Source organism: Thalassophryne amazonica, chromosome 18 (assembly GCF_902500255.1).
Source record: "Thalassophryne amazonica chromosome 18, fThaAma1.1, whole genome shotgun sequence".
Taxonomy (NCBI): Eukaryota; Metazoa; Chordata; class Actinopteri; order Batrachoidiformes; family Batrachoididae; genus Thalassophryne; species Thalassophryne amazonica.
The window spans coordinates 32,035,164-32,059,739 of record NC_047120.1 but is presented as its reverse complement, the minus strand read 5'-3'; the positions used below and the strand labels follow the sequence as shown (position 1 = coordinate 32,059,739).

Sequence of the window (24,576 nt, the reverse complement as noted above, 5' to 3'; positions counted from 1 at the left end):
GTGCATATGAACAGCTTTATAAGTTTGACTTTCTTTTTCTTTATTTGTGTGACATTTTTTGGCTTTTGTTTGTATGTATACCTATAGCATGAATTCTATGCAGCAATTTACAAATGACGCCCCTGGATCATTGAGACTTCAGCATCTCAGGACAAATCTCCTACGCTCCCAGCAGCTTGCTACTGAGGAGGCACAGGTCAGTACCTGGTGACCAGGTATACAGCCATTTGTGGTCGGTTGAACGCAGCCCAAAAAAATAAAAAACACTTGAGACCTCCATGTGCGCTCACCCTGCAATGACCAAATATTCAAAGAATTGTGTAACAATATCTGACTGATTCAAAGTGGAGTTGAGAACCAAAAAAAGTTTAGGAACCTTTATTCTACCTCCTCAATCACATGCTTCAAAAAGTTATTTCACAATGGAGACACTTTATTAACTGGTGTACAAAATAATACAGCTCATTAGTGTCGGTAGAAAAATCATCTGTCTTACAGGCAGGAAAAAAAGGCTGAATGTTCCCAATAAATAATCAGAGAAAAAGTTAAAAACGTGTCGCCAAAATGTCACAGCCACACAAATGCGCTTGTGCACATCTGTCAGTCACTTGCACTTATAGGTGAGCTGTTTGCGATGGTAGTGAATCCACGTGGGCGCAGCAACAAACCCAGTCAGGAAACCAATCATGGCACCCAGGCTGCAGGATATGGGCCACACCTACAGGAAATGACACAAATGAGTGCTGGGGGGGTTACAACTGTAAACCACCAGGAGGCACTGGTAGCATCATTCAGTCAGACTGTAATTCTGAAACACTCCATATGCAAAATACTTTTGATTGGTTCCATGAAGGTGGCTATGTGACAATGCCATTTGTTTGTTTGTTAGCAGGATATCTCAAAACCACAAACAGATTCAGTGGTGGGCACGATAATCCGATAACCGATAATTATCGAAGATAATGTTTTCATCATAGGATTATCTTTTCAGATAACTTTAAAAACCATTATCGGACTAATTATCTCCCGATAAATTTTTGTCCGATAATTTTTAGACCGTTAATGTGGTAAACAAAGCTGAACAGCTATAAACATTTATAAAATTTTAAATCAGTTGAACACCTACCTGTTAAATGTTTCTTAGCAGATGTGTAGTTCTACCCTCTGCAAACAGAGCAGAGCTGCAGCAAATATACGAAACATGCTACACTGGATCAGTAACTTTTCTACAGAGACCCCAGCTTGGCTTCAGACTGAGTCTGCTAACTGTGGTAAAACATGTCTACCAGCTTTGTTGACCGCTGCCCTGTTGTATGACTCCCTTAGAATCTGGGTGCAGTGTAGGAGGAGATTTGGGGTACATTCTATGTCAATCAAAACACCTATTTGTTCAAATCATATGTTCCCACCTTCTATAACTGATTCTGCTTTTATGGTTTGGAAAAGAAATGGATTAAGTAAGGTTGAAGACCTCTTTATAGATAGAACATTTGCTTCATTTACACAGTTGATGGAGCAGTTTGATATCCCGCGTGCGCAAAGAATTATAATTTATGGGATATCTCAATACTTAGGGCGAATACTGCCATGAACACTACTGGCCAGTAGATGGCAGCAGAGACAGTAGAGCAAACAGGAAAATATTAGAGAAGCAACCTGAGCTTCTTCTGACATTTAAAAGAAACACAATAACAAGTAACAACATCTATAAACGCAGACAATATATTCATGAGAGTTTTAGGCACAGTATACAAAGAGTTCAATGCTGTTGTCTGTGTGGAGCCTGATCTGAGCATCTCACATGCATTTCTCCTGTTGTGACTGTACCGGGATTACCCATAATGCATTGCACACAGCATGTCCACACTACAACCTTCAAAATTAGTGCAGTACTTTAAAGCTAAAACATATAGCTGATATTTTCGCTTTATAAAACTTCAGAAGTGACGTTAATTTAAATAACATGTCCAAAATTAGTTTGATTAAAATTGTAACCATAAGTTAAAACTGTATGCCTCTAGATGACATGGGTGACCTTGCCGGTGAGTTATATCAAGAAGAATTATCTTGTGACCAGTTCTCCTCTGACTGTAGAGGATAAAGCGGTTTCTCCTGAAACCAGCTCTTCTCTGTTTACAGAGAATGATGCGGTTTTTCTGCTACAAAACCTTTAACAGGTAAGTGCTAAAATCTTTGATATCAGACTTAACAAAGGTTTTTAACTGTTAATGCTTTATTCACTTCACCTGCAAAAACATATTAGCAATCTAAAAATTATCAGACCAAAATTTATCTGAAGATAATAGTCCAATAATGCTTTTCAAAGTTATCTGAAAAGCTAATCCGATAATGAAAACATTAGCTTTGATAATTTGCGGTCAGCAGAACTGTGCCCACCACTGTCCAAAATATAATTCAAATTTGATAGCATTTGCTACACTGATTGCAAGACGCCTGATACTTTGGAGGTGGAAACAGGAAGCTCCTCCCAAACATGAGCAGTGGCTTGCAGAGCTCATGAGATTTTTGCATTTAGAAAAGATGAGATGTACCCTGGCAGGTTCAACTGAAAAATTTCTCAAGGCATGGCAGCCTTTTCTGACATATGGAATCATTTAGAATGATCAACTTAACGTGACTTCAAACCAAATCACTAATATACTATTACAGTTAGCTGTAAAGTCAATCGATCTGTGTATTCTATTTTATTTTATTTGAATTTATTATTTTTTATTTATTTTTATTTTATTTTATTTTTGGTTGTTTATGTATATATTTTATGTTTCTCCTTCTCTGTCATTTGTTGGGGTTTGGTGTATAAACAAAATGAACAGCACAGAATAGTATACTGCTGGAATGTTTTGTGAATAATGTACTGTTGAAAATGAGAAATAAAATTGTAAAAAAAAAAAAAAGAAGACGACGTGGGACAAAGCTTCCCCCTGCACGTAACATATGCAGCCATTCCTGAGTAATAGATACGCAGCACAATGCAACTCTACCAGGCCCAGTGTGAAAGGGGCTTACAGGAGTAAACTGCCCTGAGGTTAAACAGTTTTGGAGTTCAGTGTCTTGCTCAGAGACACTCGGACAGGCAGCTACAATCAGGAATAATTTTACTAAATAGTGTTAGTGGATGTCCCCTCTGCTGTCTTTTTTGGATATTTGCACAACTGTTAACAGAATAACACAAAAATACACAGAATTGCACTTTTTATCTTAGGTAAAGAAGTTTGAATGATTAAGTATGATTTATTTAAAAAATGTAGTCATTGTTAGTTGGACCTACAAATACATGCAGTCTGATCCCAAATGTGTTTTAAAATTGGCTACTATTAATTTTTGATCACTAGGGGGGCAGGAAAGCATCAAAAACTGATGGACACATTTATCATACATGTTATGACATATTAACCATTAGGCCCCATTAAAAAATATTTGTTTGTCATCCTTGACATCAGAAAAAAAGTGATGAAGGTGGGTGGATTTTTTTTCTTAGAAAGAGAGAACAAACAACCTAGTAAAATGTTTAAGTTGGGAAATGAAACTTCCCCTTGTAATATACCAGACGTATCCTACAAAAAAAAAACAAAAAAAAAAAACAAACACATCTCGCGGCTCAGCTCGATAAACTTCAGCCGTCTTCAGCCAAAGCATACTCGTCACTTAGACGATGTGCCAGTTTTTGCATCAGCTGTACCACTGCCGATGAAATTTGGCCAAAAAAAGTATGCACGCCGATTTTGGCATGCGGGCGGGGATGATAAACTATTTTTTTTTTAATGGGGCTTTATGACTAACACTCCTATTCCACAGAATACTGTTGTATTACGATTACAAACGATCCAGAGAAAGTGAAAAAACAGGATGAAACAGCTTTCTCCGGCATGCATCCTATCAGGCTGGTTTGTAAAGCACATACCTGGCAACTCTCTCGAAAACAAAAGTAAAGCTGCACATGGCTGCATTCTCAGCCACAACGGCACAAACAGTGCTTCAAATTTTTACCCCAAAGGAACACAATCAAACAAGTATCAGGCTGTGAAATTCAAATTCAAATTTATTAATTTATATAGCGCCAATTCACTACACCGTTTCAAGATGGTTGAATATGACTGAAGCTGTTAAGATTACAAACACCCAGAAGTAACTGCGTAATCACGCAGATTTGGCGAACTGGGATTAAATTTTTGAACAGCTCAAAAATTTCACCCCAATTTCCAAACTGGTGTCGGTGATGGCCGTAACGACTGTGCATACCAAGTTTGCTCAACACTGATAAAAGATGGATCAAGAAATTACGGTGAAGCTTCAAAATGTGCTCCGATTTGCTATTCGGGATGATACGAGAAAGAACGACACTTTGTGGAATAGCGGTATAATTAGCAACATTCATATGATTTTGCATAACTCACACACAAAGCAACAATATCACTTATTATCAATCATCATTTTTTCTAGCAATTGATGAATTCAAGTCCAATATCCAAACAGGTCTCCACAAACCCGTGACACAAATACACGTACTGCTGATGCATCATAACAGACTCAGAGATTTGCAGTGTGTGTTGACCTGCCACGGCCTGTCCCAGTCCAGCGGTATAGGAAAAGCGCCGACCCATGCGCCTACCAAGGTGCAGCCCACTGTAATCTGCAGACTGGTGTCCCAAACAGACATAGCTCTAAAAGCAGGGACACAGCAAAGGAAGGACATTTTTATTCATCTTCTCCATAGGGTGGGGAACAGGTTTTTGTTTTTTTTCTTTGATTGTTACCCATGTCGGCTGAACACTCGTATCCAGGACTGGATGTTGGGGCCCAGGACACAGAGACATCTGAGTGTGGTAAGAGAGGTGAGCAACACAGCGAAGGAGAAGGTCTCCAGAGCAGATCTGAAACAACAACGAGGTGTTTCATATCTCTGTCAGGCTGAAGTGTCAAATTCGGGACAAACGTTTGTTGATTTACAACAACAAGAGAGAGAAGAAGGAAGAAAATGAAGGTTCAATTTTCACTCTTGAACTCTGAAAAGTGTCAGACATTTGGCCTTGTGTGTGTGTGTGTGTGTGTGTGTGTGTGTGTGTGTGTGTGTGTGTGTGTGTGTGTGTGTGTGTGTGTGTGTGTGTGTGTGTGTGTGTGTGTGTGTGTGTGTGTGTGTGTGTGTGTGTGTGTAGCAACCAAGAGTTGTTTGGAATATAATGACTGACAGCTGAAATTTCACCTTCCCTCTGTATCTGCTTGAACTTCCACACTACTGCTCAGAAGGTGGCGGAAATACACCGTAAACTGCTTGGTAACCATCTTACAATAATTAATCATACGGTTACATTAATTAGTATCTGCCATCTGTAGAGACTTTAGTATCCGCTCATCGTCCACTCTGCCACATTTTGCTCACACAAGCACTCAGGCAAGAAATACTCACCTTTTTTGTAACAGACACTGTGGGAAATTATCCTAAATATTAATGGAGGTTGGCAAACAGCTTGTGGTGCATTATCGCCACCTTCTGGACAAGAGTAAGGGAGTGCAAGAAAATACAGGTTAAGCTGTCACTCATTATATTCTTTGCCTCCCTCAGTTGATGCCACACCTCTAAGCCAGATCAAGGCCAAAAGCAGAAACTGTAAAATCATGATATGAAAGTTTTAAAAATAATAATCTGAAAATGAAAAGATCTAAAGCAAAAACATAATGGATCTGAGACAAAAGAATTCCAGGACCAAATCTAAACTATACTGTATATAAATGAAAATTTTCTTAAAATTAACAAAACCTTTGATTTGGCACCAATCGAGTGCAATAATTCTCATGATACAATCAGTTTGTAGAAGCCCAGGTAAATTTCTCTAGTTAATCAAGTACAGTGTTATCAAACTGAACTATTTATCTCCGCTAACAAAGCTGGGCAGAGGTTATGTTTTCACCCCTGTTTGTTTGTTTGTTTGTCTGTTTGTAAACAGCCTGTAACCAACTATTTTCATTCATATATCATTATGAAATTTTTACAGAGGATTCATATCCCGATAAGCAAGAACTGATTAAATTTTCAAGGACATAGGTCAAAGTCAGGAAAAATCTTGGAAAATTAGAAAAAAAAATCCCTATCTTTATCACTGAACAAATTTTCAAAAATTCATAACTCTGTTAAAAAAAGATCAAATTTATTTCATATTTGATAGCATTAGGTAGGATGGCATCTTCTATCGACTGACAAAGTTTGATCTGGATCTGATCCAGATTACAGATTTTGTGGCCATTTAAATTTAACACTGAAAACCCCATTTAATGTAAATTTTACATTATATCTTAATCAAACATGCCCCAGCCACTCTCATATTTGTATGTGAGGTGCAGACTGGCACTCACTATCGCCCAACAAAGTTCTGATCTGATCTGGACTGTGGATTTTGTAGACATTTTAATTTAATATTGAAAAGCCCATTTGGTGTACATTTTGCATTATATCTCAATCAAAAGTGCCTCAATCACTCTCATTTGTCACAACGAGTTGCAAACTGGCACTCTGAATGAAGAGACTAAGTTTGATCTGCATCTGATCTGTATGGTGCATTTAGCGGATATTTGATTTTAACACTGAAAAGCCCTTTTGATTATATTTTAGCTTATGAAAAGCCACTTCTAACAGGACTTTGACCTTGAAAATTTTTTCCAAGGTAAAAATTTGTGGAATTGGAAACTAGTGTCAGTGGAGGTTTGCGCTCTACGAGTGCCGTGCTCTAGTTTAGCTGTGCTTAATACAAATTTAATTAATTACATGACGTTCTTGCTACTTTTTAAGGTGCCTTTGGGTGTAAATTGCAAAACATTTCCATTCAAATTCTGTGGTAATGCATGAGCCAGAAGTCTATTTTGACCTCATCTGTACCACTTAAGGTGATTGTGACACTCACATTCCAGCCTTAGTGTGTATCATGGCCTACACAAAAATGAATGGTGGTCACCCCAGGGTAGCAGCTGTTGTCAGGTAGGGGTCAATGGAAGATTATACAAGCCTGCCATTGCATTTGGACAATGTATTATGGAGTTATGGGGCAAAATCAGCAAAAATGGTGACAAAGGTCAATTTCAGTTTGTACAGGGGTCAAAAGATAAAGCTGCTTCAAGCCTTTGTTTAAGTCTAAGCTGCAAAGGGTACTTGCACATTCTTACACAATAACCACAACATATCGGAGTGCTTAACTACCCCTGGCAAAAATTATGGAAACACCGGCCTCGGAGGATGTTCATTCAGTTGTTTAATTTTGTAGAAAAAAAGCAGATCACAGACATGACACAAAACTAAAGTAATTTCAAATGGCAACTTTCTGGCTTTAAGAAACACTATAAGAAATCAGGAAAAAAAATTGTGGCAGTCAGTAACGGTTACTTTTTTAGACCAAGCAGAGGGAAAAAAATATGGACTCACTCAATTCTGAGGAAAAAATGATGGAATCATGAAAACAAAAGAACGCTCCAACACATCACTAGTATTTTGTTGCACCACCTCTGGCTTTTATAACAGCTTGCAGTCTCTGAGGCATGGACTTAATGAGTGAACAGTACTCTTCATCAATCTGGCTCCAACTTTCTCTGATTGCTGTTGCCAGATCAGCTTTGCAGGTTGGAGCCTTGTCATGGACCATTTACTTCAACTTCCACCAAAGATTTTCAATTGGATTAAGATCCGGACTATTTGCAGGCCATGACATTGACCCTATGTGTCTTTTTGCAAGGAATGTTTTCACAGTTTTTGCTCTATGGCAAGATGCATTATCATCTTGAAAAATTATTTCATCATCCCCAAACATCCTTTCAATTGATGGGATAAGAAAAGTGCCCAAAATATCAAAGTAAACTTGTGCATTTATTTTTTTTTTACTTTATTTTTATTGTTTTTAAAGGTTCATACCAACATTAAATCAACAATAACATCAGTCACAGTAACATAACAGTCTGAAGTTACAGATTTCTATAACAGATTGACAGATATTTTAGTACAATATTACAATATCAAATCAAAATATTCATGTCACGTATTAACATGCCCAAAGTTACACCTAACCTGAGAGAGGCATTAGAGATCCCAATATCCCAGGCAGAAATCGTGTCAGCCATTTCAGCAATGCAGTCCGGTAAATGTCCAGGCCCTGATGGGTTCCCTGCAGAATTTTACAAGAAATTCTCCCCATTACTTTCCCCATTCCTACATTCAGTTATTCTAGAATCTCTTAACCAAGGATCCCTCCCAAAATCTTTCTCAGAAGCCTGTATTACCCTCATTGCAAAGAAAGGAAAGGATCCTATTCAATGTTCCTCTTATAGACCAATCTCCCTCATAAATACAGATACCAAAATCTTAGCCAAGGTTCTCGCCCAGAGGTTGGAAAACATCCTTCCTTCTGTTATATCTAAAGACCAGACTGGGTTTGTTAAAGGTAGACAGTCCTTTTTTAATATCAGACGTCTTTTTGATATTATCTACTCCCCATCGACTGAGGTTCCTGAATGTGTTATCTCCCTTGATGCTGAGAAATTATTTGACCGTGTCGAATGGGACTACCTATTTAATACCCTTAGCAAGTTTGGCTTTGGCCCCAGTTTTACTTCATGGGTACAGCTTCTCTACGCACACCCTACTGCAAACATTCGTACCAATTCCCAGATCTCTAAACCATTCAGTTTGCATCGGGGAACCCATCAGGGCTGTCCACTAAGCCCCTTGCTTTTTGACTTGGCAATTGAACCTCTTGCTATTGCACTACAGACTCTTGACACAATATCAGGAATCTGGAGAGGTGATGTGGAGCACAGGGTCTTGCTTTACGCCGACGACCTCCTGCTCTTCCTCTCTCATCCAACTGATACATTGCCCTCTGTTTTACACTGCTTGAGGAATTTGGAAAACACTCTGGTTATAAATTAAATTTAAGTAAGAGTGAAATTTTCCCCATTAATATCCTGGCGCAGGATCTGGACTATAGTAATTGGCCTTTTCAAATTAAGAACTCTAAATTTTCTTACTTGGGAGTTAGTTATAATAAGATATAAAGATTTATATCAAGAAAATTTGATCTCTTTGCTGAACCAAACCAACCAGGATTTATCTCGATGGTCACCGCTCCTCATATCACTCAAAGGCCGCATCAATCTAGTTAAGATGATAACTTTGCCTAAATTTTTGTACCTCTTTCAAACCATTCCCGTTTTCATTCCAGGGTCATTCTTTGTGAAGCTGGACTCCATCATCTCATCTATTTGTGGCAGGGAAAGCGGCCACGCTTAAGTAAGACACACCTTCAAAAAACTAAGGCCGCTGGTGGCCTCGCTCTGCCAAATTTCCGCTTCTATTATTGGGCAGCAAATTTGCGTTGTCTTGCATTCTGGTCATTCTGCTACAATAAACCTGACTGCCCTGACTGGGTGGCGATGGATTCACGCTGTGGGGAGTCGTCCACCCTGGCCTTTTTGAGATCCCTGCTCCCACTTCCACCACTCAAATCCACTACAAACCCAGTTGTGAAACATTCATTAAAAATTTGGGCACAATTTTGGAAATGTAATGACCTTTCTAAGCTTTCTCTTTATAGTCCTATCATGTCTAACCACCTTTTCAAACCCTCATCTCAGGACTCTGTCTTTAAATAATGGCAGGAAAAGGGCATAGCACGCTTCAAGGACATGTTTTTTAATAACACATTAGCATCATTTCAACAACTAAGTGAAACATTTGGCCTTTCCCAGTCCAATTTCTTTAGATATCTTCAAATACAGCATTTTATCACTACTCATTTTTCTAGTCTACATATCCCTACAGACACAAATATGGTCGATACTGTTCTCTCCTTAAACCCTAATAAAAAACATCTTATTTCACATATCTACAGCAAACTATTGGACTTGAAGCGTGCCTCCTCAGACAAACTCAAAGCTGCCTGGGAGGAGGATCTGGGCTCCTCTATTTCAGAGGACTCCTGGACCTCCATACTCAGATTGGTGAGCTCCAGCTCTCTGTGTGCGAGACATCGTTTGATCCAGTTCAAAGTGGTGCACCGAGCTCATATCTCCAAACTGAAACTTTCCTCCATGTATCCTGATGTCAGTCCATACTGTATGAGATGCAAACATGTTGAAGCTTCCCTCATTCATATGTTCTGGTCCTGTTCATGTCTGAACAAATTCTGGAGGGAGATTTTCCAGACCCTGTCTCGTGTGCTGGATACGCATTTGAGTCCTGACCCTCTGATTGCACTCTTTGGTGCTGCAGAAGGACGAGCCAATTTAAATAAGAACAAACACATCCCATCGTTCACCTCTCTTCTAGCCAGACGAGCTGTTCCGCTCAGATGGAGATGCCTCCCCACCCATTCACACTCAGTGGGTGGCTGACATCATGTCCTGTTTAAAACTGGAGAAAATCAGATTCTCGCTTCAACAGAAAGAGGGTAAATTTGAAAAGGTCTGGGGACCGTTCCTGAAACTATTTCAGTCTCTTTGACAACACAATCAACTTTGAGTAATGCAGCTTCTTGGCGATTATTTACTATTTTCTTTTTTTGGCAGTGATTGGGGGGGGGGGGGGGGGGGGGGGGGGGGGTGTTAATATTATTATTATTTTTTTTTTTTTTTATCTATTTACTTATTTATATTTGTTGTTCCAATGTTCGTATCGTGGTTACTTTGACATTCATTCATTCATGTCTACACTGTTTCTCAGTGTCAATTTTTTTTCCTTTCTTCCTGTTCTTGGTTTTTCTTTCTTAAAAAATATGAAAATTAATAGAGATTTTTGAATTTAAAATATTCATGTCACTACATTGGTGCCATTTAAGAAGATTTTCCACTTTTTCCATTGCTTGTCATATTTGTCCCCTTTCAGCTTAAGATTATAAGTAATTTTCTCCATCCCTGAAATATTCCGGTTATGTTTCCCAGATACAACACCAGACATGTATCTGGAATTTCATATCCCAAAATTTTGGTCAAAGCTGTTTTGAATTGTTCCCAATAAGCCCTTATTTTTAAGCATGTCCAGAATATATGAGTATGATTAGCCTCCGTTTCCCCACATAACCTCCAGCATGTTTGCAAGCTTGAGGTTTGTCCACTTTTAGGTGTAATAAAAAAACGGGTCAAATTCTTCCAGCAGTATTCTCTCCACAGCAATGAGTTTGTTGTACTGTGTTGTGTTTCACACATCTTAAACCAGTCGTCATCTGTAATGTCTATTGCCAATTCAGTTTCCCATTTCCTTTTTATGTAAAGAGTGCTTTCTTCTCTACCTTCTCCCTGTGAATTGTAAAAAGCTGAAATTACTTTAGCTGGATTCTGTTCGTATGCGCCTTTCACCACCCCAATAATACCTAGTGACTCATCATACAAGTCAAATTTACATTGTTTTTTACAGTAGTCCCTTACTTGCAAGTACCTAAACAAATCCTTGTTTTCTAGGCCATATTTCTCTTTCAGCTGCTGGAAGGACATCATTTTACCATTTTTCAAAAGAGTACAAATTGCAGTTATCCCCTTTAGTTCCCATTGTTTAAATGTTTGATCCAGTTTACCAGGCTTAAAATTTGGGTCGTACCTAAACCATTTTAGTAAAAAGGATTTTTCTTTTAGTTTATATTTTTCTAATGCAGTGTGCCATGTTTCTAAAGTAAATTTTACAATTGGGTTCATTTTTCCCCTTAATGATAACATTAACTGTTTGTCTGAGATGAGAATTTGAGTTTTGTATCCCTCCTCTTTTCCCTCAATGTCCTTCCAGCGTGCTTCGTAGTTCGGAATGCACCAGCACGCCAAGGGTCTAAATTGAGCTGCATAAAAGTATTCCTTCAAATTAGGTAAACCCATTCCCCCTTTCTTTTTGGGGAGCTGCATTGTTGTATATTTTAGTCTTGGCTTTTTGGAATTACAAATAAACCTTGAAATCATTTTGCCCCATGCTTTAAATCGGTTTTGTGAAACAGAAAGTGGTAATGACTGGAACAAGTACAATATTCTTGGGAGAACGTTCATTTTAATTATTTGTATTCTGGAGTAGAAATATGTAGGTAAAGTAGACCATCTATTCAAATCCCTTTTAATGTCTTCTTCTATTTTGTTGTAATTAGTGTCACAAGCTTCAGAGAGTGACTTTGTCAGAGTTATGCCTAAATATTTCAGGGTTTCAGAGTTCCACTTTAATTTATATTGATCTTTTATCTTTTGGGAAGGGGAGTAATTGAATACTAGAATTTGTGTCTTAGATATATTAATTTTGTAATCAGAGATGTATTCAAATGTTTCAAACAGGTGCATTAGATGTGGTAGGCAGTGTTCAGGATTTTGCAGAAAAATAATCACATCGTCTGCAAATAATCCGATAAGGTGTTGCTATTCAGCTATCTTAACACCCTCTAAATTTGGATTTTGCCTTACTGCCTGTGCAAGAGGCTCCGCGTAGAGAGCAAAAAGTATCGGAGAGAGAATGCAACCCTGTTTAGTTCCTCTCTGTAAATTAATACTATCCGTTAAGCTGCCATTCACTTTGATTTGGGCTGTAGGTTTGTGGTATAATGTCTTAAAACACTGAATTGAACTATCATTAAAGCCAAATTTTCTCAATACTTTGTATAAAAACTGCCAGTTAACACTATCAAATGCTTTTTCTTGATCTAAACTAATTAATACAGTGCTAGTGCCAGTTGTTTGGGCATTATCAATAATGTGGAGGACTCTTCTTATATTATCTTGTGTCTGGCGCCCCCTAATGAAACCAGTTTGATCTACCTCAATTAAATCTGGTACAAATGCTTCAAGTCTTTCACAAATAATTGATGCATAAATTTTGTAATCCACACTGAGGAGGGAAACGGGGTGAAAATTTTGACAGTACTCTTTATCTTTGCCTTCTTTTGGTAAGATTGTAATAATGGCCTCTCCCCAAGATGGTGGGGCAATGCCATGTTTTAGTGTCCAATTAAAGCAGGATAAGAGGAGGGGTTTGAGATCTTCACTAAATACTTTATAGAATTCAGATTGATACCCATCACTGCCTGGTGATTTTGAAACCTTTTGTTTAGAAATGGCTGCCTCTAACTCTTTGTCTGTGATCTGTGATGTGATTAGTTTGTTCTGGCTCTCCCCGATTGAGGGCAGGTCAAGTGAATCGAGAAAATGTTTTATGGTTTCAGGATCAGCAGGTGCAGGTTGAGAATATAGTTTTGTATAGTATTTTTTAAACTCATTCTCTATTTTGGTTTAAATTGTAGGTTATTATTTTCAAGATTTCTAATTTTATTTACAGTCATTGATATTTGTTGTTTTCGCAGTCGTCTGGCTAATATTTTGGCTGCTTTTGGCCCTGATTCGTAGTATGTTTGCAGTGTAAACCTTGACTTTTTTTCCAACTTCTTTTCTTAGTATTTCATCAATTTCTTTCCTGACTGTGGTTATTTGTTGTAAAGTTCCTGGGTTGCTGGTGCATTTGTGTTCCTCTTCAAGATTTTTAAGTTTTTCTGTTTTGCTCTCATAAGCAGCCATTCTAGCCCGTTTTTGTGCTGATGTGAGCGCGATCAATTTTCCTCGCAAAACTGCTTTTAGTGCATCCCAGAGTATGACTGGGCTCACATCCCCTGTATCAATTTCATCTATATATCTTTTGATTTCTTCCTTTATACTTTTAATGTTATCCTCTTTGTTTAAAATACCCACATTTAATCTCCATATTGTATTTATTTTCCTGCTGTTGAGGTTGATTTTAAGACTGATCAAACTATGATCTGAGACATCTGCTACATTAATTTTACATTGTTACATTATGAATTTCCTCAACACTGATTAAAAAGTAATCTATTCTAGAATAAACTGAATGGGGAACTGAATAGTTGTGTGTAGTCCTTAACTTGTGGATTCAGTGTCCTCCATACATCAATCAGTCCCACTTCCTGTATTATTGTGTTCATTAAATTAGTCATGTGATTTTTGCACTTTTTAGTACTGGTTGTATCAATATTCCAGTTCAAAACAATATTATAATCACCTGCACATATTAATAGACCTTCTGACTCTTGTACTATTACGTTGAATAGGGTCTTAAAGAAATTCTTATTACTCTCCGGGGGAGCATAGATGTTTACCAAGGTAACCAGTCTATTTTCCAATTTACCTTTAATTATTACATACCTACCATCTTTGTCAGTTATCTCTTTAGCTAAATCAAATTGAACAGAGTTGGTGATTAATATAACTACCCCTCTTTTTTGGCTAGGTTTGTAGGAGCTATAATATGTATTTCTGTATCCAAACCTCTTGAGTTTTTCATGTTCTAGTGAAGGCAAATGTGTATCCTGTAAAAGTAAGACCTGGGCATTTTCTTTTTTAAGCTTAGACAAAACCTTACTTCTTTTTATTGGATTATTCAAGCCATTTACATTCAATGACACCAATTTAATATTATTAAAAGGCATGTTCTTTCCTCATATTTGAATTGTAGTTCTTCAGACGTCTAACACCGGCCTGAACAAATGGCCAACAACAAAACACCAAACACATCAAATAAAATACAAATAAAAAGGAAAAAATGTCTGACTCCCAAGTTAGGGTGAACTCTTCACACCCTTTGTCCCCGTTGGAAGGCTGAGGGGAGATTCTCTTCGTGGAGGGCCCCTCCTTGGTGGCGAAACACGCAGTCTCACACATCCAAAGTCCAACTTTACCCGATAGCAATAATTTTAGTTTAAACGAAGTTGAGTGTTTGTTGGAGGTATAAATCTCACGTTTCCCCCGCTATATTTCTAATTTACTAAGCACACATTTCTAACAAAAACCTTTATTGCATACTGTAATTCCGAAAGTAGTGGGCGCTCTGATACGCGCTGGTTAGTCGTCACGCTGCGTCAAAGTGAGCGCTGGCCTCTCCGCTTCACCTATAGGCTCTCTGCCACTGCGACGCCATCAACAGACGCTCCAATTCTGGGCTCATCTCCGTTGGATCTGGTCCCGGGTCTGGTACAGAGAAACCTCTTTTCCTCATCTCCACGGCTGCTTCTTGTGTGCTCCTGTAGGTGCGCACGCCAGTGTCCCAGTGAATACGTATCTTATCCAGCGGTGTTTGAAATCAAACACTTTTCTCTCTCAAAACCCTCTTAATGTTACCATATTGCCTGCGCTTCTGTACCACTTCAGTGGCATAATCATGATCAAACGATATGCGCTGCCCCTCATACATGACTCTTTCTGCCCAAGCCTTTCTCAATATCTCTTCCTTGCATGTGAATTCCTGGAAGTTTATTATAATCGACCTGGGTGCAGCATTTTGATCAGGTTTTGGAATCAGGGCTCTGTGGGCTCTTTGAATGTGTAGGTTCATGTCCTGTGGTAGCGAAAGTGATTTCTTCAGCAGCTTATCAGCAAACTGTAACATTGGATCTTTTTCAGTCCCCACTTTGACGTTGTAAATGCGGATATTATTTCGTCGTGCTCTTCCTTCCAGATCTGTCAGTTTATGTTGCATTATCCTGTTGCTTGCGATCACTTTAGTTAAAGCGTCCTTCATGGCTGCGGTCAGCGTCTCAGCCTCCCCGATACGTGCCTCAGCCTCGCTTAGCTTGTTTTCCAGTGCATTAGCTCGTTCGGTATTTGCTGTAATACTCCGGTATATTTCAGTTTTTAAAGCCGCCATCTCAATTTTCATGTCTTCTCTCAGTTCTTCACGCATTTTCTGGAAGTCTTGCTTATTCTCTGTGCGGAATATTTGTAGTTCCATTTGAATCTCTTTTAGCATGTTGCTAATGCTATCCGCACCTTCACGTTGCTGTTCGAGGTTTTCCATTTCCTCCTCTTGTCGTGTTTCACGCTTTGCACAACGTCCGGTCCACGTACCCCCTTTCATTCCAGATGAATTTGGCTAAAAGAAAACCATGCTGGTCTTGAATATGGGGTCTTTTTCTGAACTTTGCTATCGGGCACCCTGAGTTATGCTGCCATCTTGTCTCGCTCGCTATCAGAAGTCAACTTGTGCATTTATTGATGATGTAATGACAGCCATCTCCCCAGTGCCTTTACCTGACATGCAGCCCCATATCATCAATGACTGTGGAAATTTACATGTTCTCTTCAGGCAGTCATCTTTATAAATCTCATTGGAATGGCACCAAACAAAAGTTCCAGCATCATCACCTTGCCCAATGCAGATTCGAGATTCATCACTGAATATGACTTTCATCCAGTCATCCACAGTCCACGATTGCTTTTCCTTAGCACACTGTAACCTTGTTTTTTTCTGTTTAGGTGTTAATGATGGCTTTCGTTTAGCTTTTCTGTATGTAAATCCCATTTCCTTTAGGTGGTATCTTACAGTTCGGTCACAGACGTTGACTCCAGTTTCCTCCCATTCGTTCCTCATTTGTTTTGTTGTGCATTTTCGATTTTTGAGACATATTGCTTTAAGTTTTCTGTCTTGACGCTTTGATGTCTTCCTTGGTCTACCAGTATGTTTGCCTTTAACAACCTTCCCATGTTGTTTGTATTTGGTCCAGAGTTTAGACACAGCTGACTGTGAACAACCAACATCTTTTGCAACATTGCGTGATGATTTACCCTCTTTTAAGTGTTTGATAATCCTCTTCTTTGTTTCAATTGACATCTCTCGTGTTGGAGCCATGATTCATGTCAGTCCACTTGGTGCAACCACACCTCCAAGGTGTGATCACTCCTTTTTAGATGCAGACTAATGAGCAGATCTGATTTGATGCAGGTGTTAGTTTTGGGGATGAAAATTTACAGGGTGATTCCATAATTTATTCCTCAGAATTGAGTGATTCCATATTTTTTTCCCTCTGCTTGGTCTAAAAAGTAACCGTTACTGACTGCCACAATTTTTTTTTTCCTGATTTCTTATAGTGTTTCTTAAAGCCAGAAAGTTGCCATTTGAAATTACTTTAGTTTTGTGTCATGTCTGTGATCTGCTTTTTTTCTACAAAATTAAACAACTGAATGAACATCCTCTGAGGCCGGTGATTCCATAATTTTTGCCAGGGGTTGTATTTCAGTTTCTTGGCTCTTTTTCCAAAAACTGTCTAAATCTTTCCATGCTTTTGTCCTTCAATTCAATTTCAATGTATTTTATTTGTCTAGTGCCAAATCACAACAACGCGGCCTCGAGGCACTTCACACGTGTAATGTCTAACCTTACCAAACTCCCCTGAGCAAGCACACAGGCGACGACAGTAAGGAAAAACTCCCTCTAGCGCTCTGTTCCTTTCACCCCTGTCCCACTTCCCCCAATACACTGGTGTGAGTCAAGATGCACCAACTACTCACTCAATCACCGGCGCTCCATAGAGAACCGCCACCATATGGAAGAACAGGCATGAGAGCAGGAAATACACACAGCAGCGAATTAATCGAGACAGCTGTAAAAACAAAGAGTTTAGAGAAAGATGATGGTAAATAAACATCCCAAGTAACAATTAAACAGCAACAGAAGGAATTACGACCCTAAAGGCAGCTTGGGATTGCACCGGAGTCACTAATGTTCACAGAAGGAGATGTTGTATCTCAGAGGTGTCACAGCGCACAGCTTTGAGAGCAATACAGGGCTGCACAGGTTGTTGAGAAAGAAGACGACTGTGAAGCCACTGAGGTATACGAGGAAGCACTTGCTTTGGGAATTTATGAGTAGGTGACACAACATCTGTGGTCCATGTCTCCAAGCCTACACTTAGTGAAACCATGGTCCTGTAGTGTGTATTTCTGATTGTGATCCAGGATGCAGGGTGCATCATTACTCAGGACCTCAACAAGTGGAGAAGAGTCTTTTCCATGTTTATATCACAATGTACAGAAAATGTATGCGTATGCTTGTATAACCCTAATTCCAATTAAGTTGGGATGTTGTGTGAAATGTAAATGAAATAAAAACAGAATACAATGATTTGCAAATCCTCTTTGGCCTATTTTCAATTGAATACACCACAAAGACAAGATAGTTATTGTTCAAACTGATAGACTTTTTTGTTTTGTGCAAATATTTGCTCATTTTGAAATGGATGCCTGCAACACATTTCAAAGAAAGCTGGGACAGGGGCAACAAAAGACTGGGAAAGCCGATGAACACGTGTTTGGAACATTCCACAGGTGAACAGGTTAATTACAAACACGAGTGTCATGAATGGGTATAAAAGGCGCATCCCCAGCCATTCACAAGCAAAGATGGGGCAAGGATCACCACTTTGTGAACAATTGCATGAAAAAATAGTCCAACAGTATAAGAACAATGTTTCACAACGTTCAGTTGCAAGGTATGTAGGGATTCCATCATCTACAGTCCGTAATATAAACAGAAGGTTCAGAGAATCTGGATAACTTTCTACACGTAAGCAGCAAGGCTGAAAATCAACATTGAATGCCCGTGTCCTTCGATCCCTCAGGCGGCACTGCATTAAAAACCAACATCATTGTGTAAAGGATCTTACCACATGGGCTCAGGAACACTTCAGAAAACCACTGTCAGTTAACACAATTCATCGCTACATCTATAAGTGCAAGTTAAAACTCTACCATGCAAAGTGAAAGCCATACATCAACAACATCCAGAAACGCCACCACCTTCTCTGGGCCCAAGCTTCAACTCAACTTCAACTTTTTTTTTATATAGCGCCAAATCACAACAAACAGTTGCCCCAAGGCGCTTTATATTGTAAGGCAAGGCCATACAATAATTATGAAATTATGTACAACAGCGTGGCTTCGTGGTAAACGAGTATGGGTACTAGACTGGCCTGCCTGAAGTCCAGACCTGTCGCCCATTGAAAATGTGTGGCACATTATGAAGCGCAAAATACGACAACAGAGACCCCGGACTGTTGAACAACTGAAGTCGTACATCAAGCAAGAATGGGAAAGAATTCCACCTACAAAGCTTCAACAATTAGTGTCCTCAGTTCCCAAACGCTTATTGAGTGTTGTTAGAAGGAAAGGTGATGTAACACAGTGGTAAACATACCACTGTCCCAGCTTTTTTGAAACGTGTTGCAGGCATCCATTTAAAAATGAGCAAATATTTGCACAAAACAATAAACTTTATCAGTTTGAACATTAAATATCTTGTCTTTGTGGTGTACTCAGTTGAATACAGGTTTAGGAAGATTTGCAAATCATTGTATTCTGTTTATATTTACATTTTACACAACATCCCAACTTCATTGGAATTGGGATTATAATCCAAATAGCTGCTGGTTGCTCTGGTGTGACATCGCTAGGAAGGGCCTATTGAGTCTGTATAAAAAATATTAATACCAGACACTGAAGTGATGCAGCACTAAAATAAAAACAACAATAATAACCATGTCTTTCATTCATGGTTGGTTTAAATAAAAAAAACGTGATATTTAGTGCTGAACATTAATATTTTCTTATTACATAGCAGGCAAAAAGCAGTATGTCACAATCCAAAGGGTAGCCAAGTAATTGGTAGGCATTTAGTAGTCATTGAACAGCACCTCCACCGCCACATTTTGCAAACAGACTACACTATGCTCTCCCATGAGGCAACTGGATCCTGGAACCCAAAGAACCTGCCAGAAAAATGAAAAAACACAGCAGACATACATGAAAATAGTTGTGGCATCCGAGGAAAAGTGGCATCTTACAAATATACACCAGGAACAATTTGAAAAAAATCTGCCATTACAAAACAGAAAGATGTGCAGCATACGTGACAAGGCACGAGGGTATGTGCATATGCGTAACTGCTGCGTAGTACATCTGAATTGTGGTTAGAGGTTATAGTCATGTTTGGGGTTATAGTTAAGGTTAGGGGTTATAATTAGGGTTAGGAGTTATAGTTAGGGTTAGTGGTAATAGTTAGGGTTCAGGGTAATAGTTATGTTTGGGATTATAGTTAAGGTTAGGGGTTATAATTATGGTTAGGGGTTATAGTTAGGGTTAGCGTTAATAGTTAGTGTTCAGGGTAATAGTTATGTTTGGGGTTATAGTTAGGGTTAGGAGTTACAGTTAGGGTTAAATTTTTAGAGTTAGGGGTTATGGTTAGGGTTATAGTTAGGGACAGGAGTAACAGTTAGGGTTAGGGGTAACAGTTATGTTTGGGGTTATAGTTAGGGTTAGGGATTATAACTATGGTTAGAGGTTATAGTTTGGGTTAGGGGTTATAGTTAAGGTTAGGGGTTATAGTTATGGTTCAGGGTAATAGGGTTAGGGGTTATAGTTAGGGTTAAGAGTAATAGGGTAACAGTTATGTTTGGAGTTATAGTTAGGGTTCATCTTTAGGGTTAGAGGTTATAGTTATGGTTAGGGGTTATAGTTAGGCACAGGGGTAACAGTTAGGGTTAAGAGCAATAGTTAGGTTTGGGGTAATAGTTAAAGGTTAGGGGTTATAGTAGAGAAGCTTGAATCTTCGACTGGACTGGGTTGCTTGACGCGAGAACGTTTCACTTCAAATCGCAGAAGCTTCCTCAGCTAAAATCTTGCTCTGGTAGTCTGACTTCTGTCTGACCCTTGTCGAGAAGAAACCACCTGGAGAACTGAGAGCCTACACAGAAATGTTAGGGGTTATAGTTAGGGTTAGGGGTTATAGTTATAGTTAAGGTTAGAAGTTATAGTTAGGGGTTATAGTTAGGGGTTATAGTTAGGGGTAATAGTTATGTTTGGGGCAAATTTATGGTTAGGGGTTATGCTTAAGGTTAGGGGTTATAGTTATGGTTTAGGGTAATAGTTAGGGTTAGGGGTTACAGTTAGGGTTAGGATTAGTGGTTGTGTTAAACACATACATATGAATAGCAAATATGTGTACAGGAATGTAGCCTCAAGCTCATGTGATTTATGGGCTGCCGTGGGCTTTACACCGAGCACCCTCTGGTGGCCATTTCTGCCCGATGAAAACATCGCCGAGCTCAATACACATACATGTAATCTGGTCACTTTTCAAAGGGGTCAGACTTGTCAATAAAGTCAATTTAATGTACAGTAGTTCATTTCAGGCCAGCTTGGTGTATTAATCTCATTGTTTCAGGCAGTGAGAGCTATCAGCTGGCTGTTAGAAGCAACTTAGAGACCAAACAAAACCATCTGATTTCAGTAGGCAATCAATGAAGTCTGAGCTTGTTTTCATTGGGCGGCCAGTCACAGAAGTACGAATTCTCGCCTTCGGACTGACCACTTCGTCGGAAGTAACATGGCTCCGTGGCAACCCATACTGACCAATGACATGTCTGTGTTTTCAGTTGATTTATTTCAGACGTGTACATGTAAAAGCATAAGCAGACCAGAGATGAGAAAAATGTTATGACGAACGATTTTGAAAGCATTATGTATTTTTATTTTTTTCATCTCTGGTCTGCTTATGCTTTTACATGTACACGTCTAAAATAAATAAATCAATTGAAAACATCGACATCTGCCTCGGCAGGCAAATAAAACACCAGCATCTGCAACAGCAAATAAAGGTGCCACCGGAAGTGCTACGAGAAATACAAAAAAACAGCAGCATCTGTCGCGACACATACAGATGCCACAAGAAGTGCTGAGACAAGATGCCGCTGCCGCAAAATGCACCTGCCCTTGCTACCTACATACAGATAGCCACTGCCTTCAAAAAAGGACCAATCATATTTGTCTCAGCATTCTTTGGTGAGACACACTGTTCAGAAATGTGCCATTCGTGCACACCGAAAATGTAAAACAATACAGATGTAATGCAAATTTGATATATTAGAATTCTTCTTCTTCTTCTTTGTCTTTCAGCTGTTCCCGTTAGGGGTCGCCACAGCAGATCAATCATTTCCATCTCACCCTGTCCTCTGTATCTTCCTCTGTCACACCAACCACCTGCATGTCCTCCCTCAGCACATCCATAAACCTCCTCTTTGGCCTCCCTCTTCTCCTCCTGCCTGGTGGCTCCATCCTCAGCATCCTTTTCCCTATATACCCTGGGTCCCTCCTCTGCACATTTCCAAACCATCGCAATCTCGCCTCTCTGACTTTGTCTCCAAACCGTCCCACTCCCAAAGAGAATCTCAACATCTTCAGCTCTGCCACCTCCAGCTCTGCCTCCTGTGTTTTTGTTAGTGCCACCGTCTCTAAACCGTACAACATAGCTGGTCTCACTCCTGTCTTGTAAACTTTCCCCTTCACTCTTGCTGATATTCTTCGGTCACAAATCACTCCTGCCACCTTTCTCCTCCCACTCCACCCTGCCTGCACTTCTTCTTCACCTCTCTACCACACTCTCCATTACTTTGAATACAATAGTTGACCCCAAATATTTAAATTCATCTACTTTCACTTCTACTCCTTGTAACTGCACTATTCCACTGGGCTCCCTCCCATTCACACACATGTACTCAGTCTTGCTTCTACTGACTTTCATTACCCTTCTCTCCAAAGCATATCTCCACCTCTCCAGACTAGACTCAACTTGCTCTCTACTCTCACTACAGATCACGTCATCTGCAAACATCATAGTCCATGGGGACTCCTGTCTGATCTCATCCGTCAACCTGTCCATCACCACTGCAAACAAGAAAGGACTCAGAGCTGATCCTTGGTGAAATCCCACCTCCACCTTGAATGGGTCTGTCATTCCCTCTGCGCATCTCACCGCTGTCACACTATTCTTGTACATGTCCTGCACTACCCTAACATACTTCTCTGCCACTCCAGACTTCCTCATACAATACCATAGCTCTTCTCTTGGCACCCTATCATAAGCTTTTTCTGAGTCCACAAACACACAATGTAACTTTTTCTGGCCTTCTCTGTACTTCTCCAACAGCATTCTCGGAGCAAACATTGCATCTGTAGTGCTCTTTCTCGGCATGAAACCATATTGCTGCTCATAGATCTTCACCTGTTTTCTAAGCCTAGCTTCTACTACTCTTTCCCATAACTTCATGCTGTGGCTGATCAACTTTATGCCTCTGTAGTTACTGCAGCTCTGCACATCACCCTTGTTCTTGAAAATAGGAACCTGCACACTTCGTCTCCACTCCTCAGGCATCCTCTCACTTTCCAAGATTTTATTAAACAATCTGGTTAGAAACTCTACTGCCATCTCTCCTAGACATTTCCATGCCTCCACTGGAATGTCATATGGACCAACTGCCTTTCCACTCTTCATCCTCTTCATAGCAGCCCTCACTTCTTCCTTACTAATCTCTTGTACTTCCTGATTTACTCTCACCACATCATCCAGCCTTTGCTCTTGCTCATTTTCTTTATTCATCAGCTCTTCAAAATATTCCCTCCATCTTCTCAGCACACACTCCTCACTTGTCAGCACATTACCATGTGCATCATTTACCACCCTAACCTGCTACACATCCTTTCCAGCTCTGTTCCTTTGTCTGGCCAATCGGTACAAGTCTTTTTCTCCTTCCTTACTATTCAACTTCTTGTACAGCTCACAATATGCCTTTTCCTTCGCTTTTGCCACTTCTCTTTTCACCTTACGCTGCATCTCCTTGTACTCCTGTCTACTTTCTTCATCTGACTATCCCAAAACTTTTTCGCCAACCTCTTTCTCCTTATGCTTTCCAGGATCTCTTCATTCCACCACCAAGTGTCCTTGTCTTCCTTCCACTGTCCAAATGTCATACCCAGTACTGTCCTAGCTGTTTCCCTCACCACATCTGCAGTACTTTTACAGTTGTCCAAAACTGCTTCCCCTCCAACCGGTGCTTCTCTCACCTGCTCACTAAATTTCACACAACAGTCTTCCTCCTTCAGCTTCCACCATCTGATCCTTTGTTGAGCTCTCACTCTCTTCTTCTTCTTCACCTCTAACTCATCCTACAAACAACCATCCTATGCTGTCTAACGACACTCTCTCCTGCCACCTTACAGTCTCTGATTTCCTTTAGCTTGCATCTCCTATAAAGAATGTAGTCCACCTGTGTGCACCTTCCTCCACTCTTATATGTTACCCTATGCTCCTCCCTTTTCTTAAAGTAGGTATTCACCACAGCCATTTCCATCCTTTTTTCAAAATCAACTACCATCTGTCCTTCCCTATTCCTATCCTTGATACCATATCTACCCATTACTCCCTCATCACCTCTGTTCCCTTCACCAACATGCCCATTGAAGTCCACTCTTATCACCACTCTTTCATGCTTGGGCACACTCTCCACTACCTCATCTAACAGACTCCAGAAATAATCTTTCTCCTTCATCTCACAACCTACCTGTGGGGCATATGCACTGATGATATTCATCATCACCCCTTCAATTTCCAACTTCACACTCATCACCCTGTCAGCACGGGCCGGGGCGGAGGATTAGCAGCAATCTTCCATTCCAGCTTATTAATTAATCAAAAACCCAGACAGAGCTTTAATTCATTTGAAAGCTTGTCTCTTAGTCTTGTCCATCCAAATTGGAAGTCCCAAAAACCAGTTTTATTTGTTATTATCTATCGTCCACCTGGTCGTTACTGTGAGTTTCTCTGTGAATTTTCAGACCTTTTGTCTGACTTAGTGCTTAGCTCAGATAAGATAATTTTAGTGGGCGATTTTAACATCCACACAGATGCTGAGAATGACAGCCTCAACACTGCATTTAATCTATTATTAG

At 39.7% G+C, this 24,576-nt stretch overlaps 1 protein-coding gene across 1 annotated transcript in view; it reads right to left on the bottom strand.

Moving 5' to 3' along the window:
- Positions 1-412: 412 nt before the first annotated feature.
- pigf (phosphatidylinositol glycan anchor biosynthesis, class F) overlaps positions 413-24,576 on the bottom strand; it is a 29,040-nt gene continuing 4,876 nt past the window's right edge. The window contains exons 2-5 of the mRNA XM_034193540.1: positions 17,308-17,399; positions 4,776-4,892; positions 4,574-4,682; positions 413-718 (exon numbers count right to left, since the gene is read on the bottom strand). Of these exons, the coding sequence (XP_034049431.1) occupies positions 605-718; positions 4,574-4,682; positions 4,776-4,892; positions 17,308-17,399 (432 nt within the window). The 3' untranslated portion in view covers positions 413-604. The remainder of the gene's footprint in view (positions 719-4,573; positions 4,683-4,775; positions 4,893-17,307; positions 17,400-24,576) is intronic.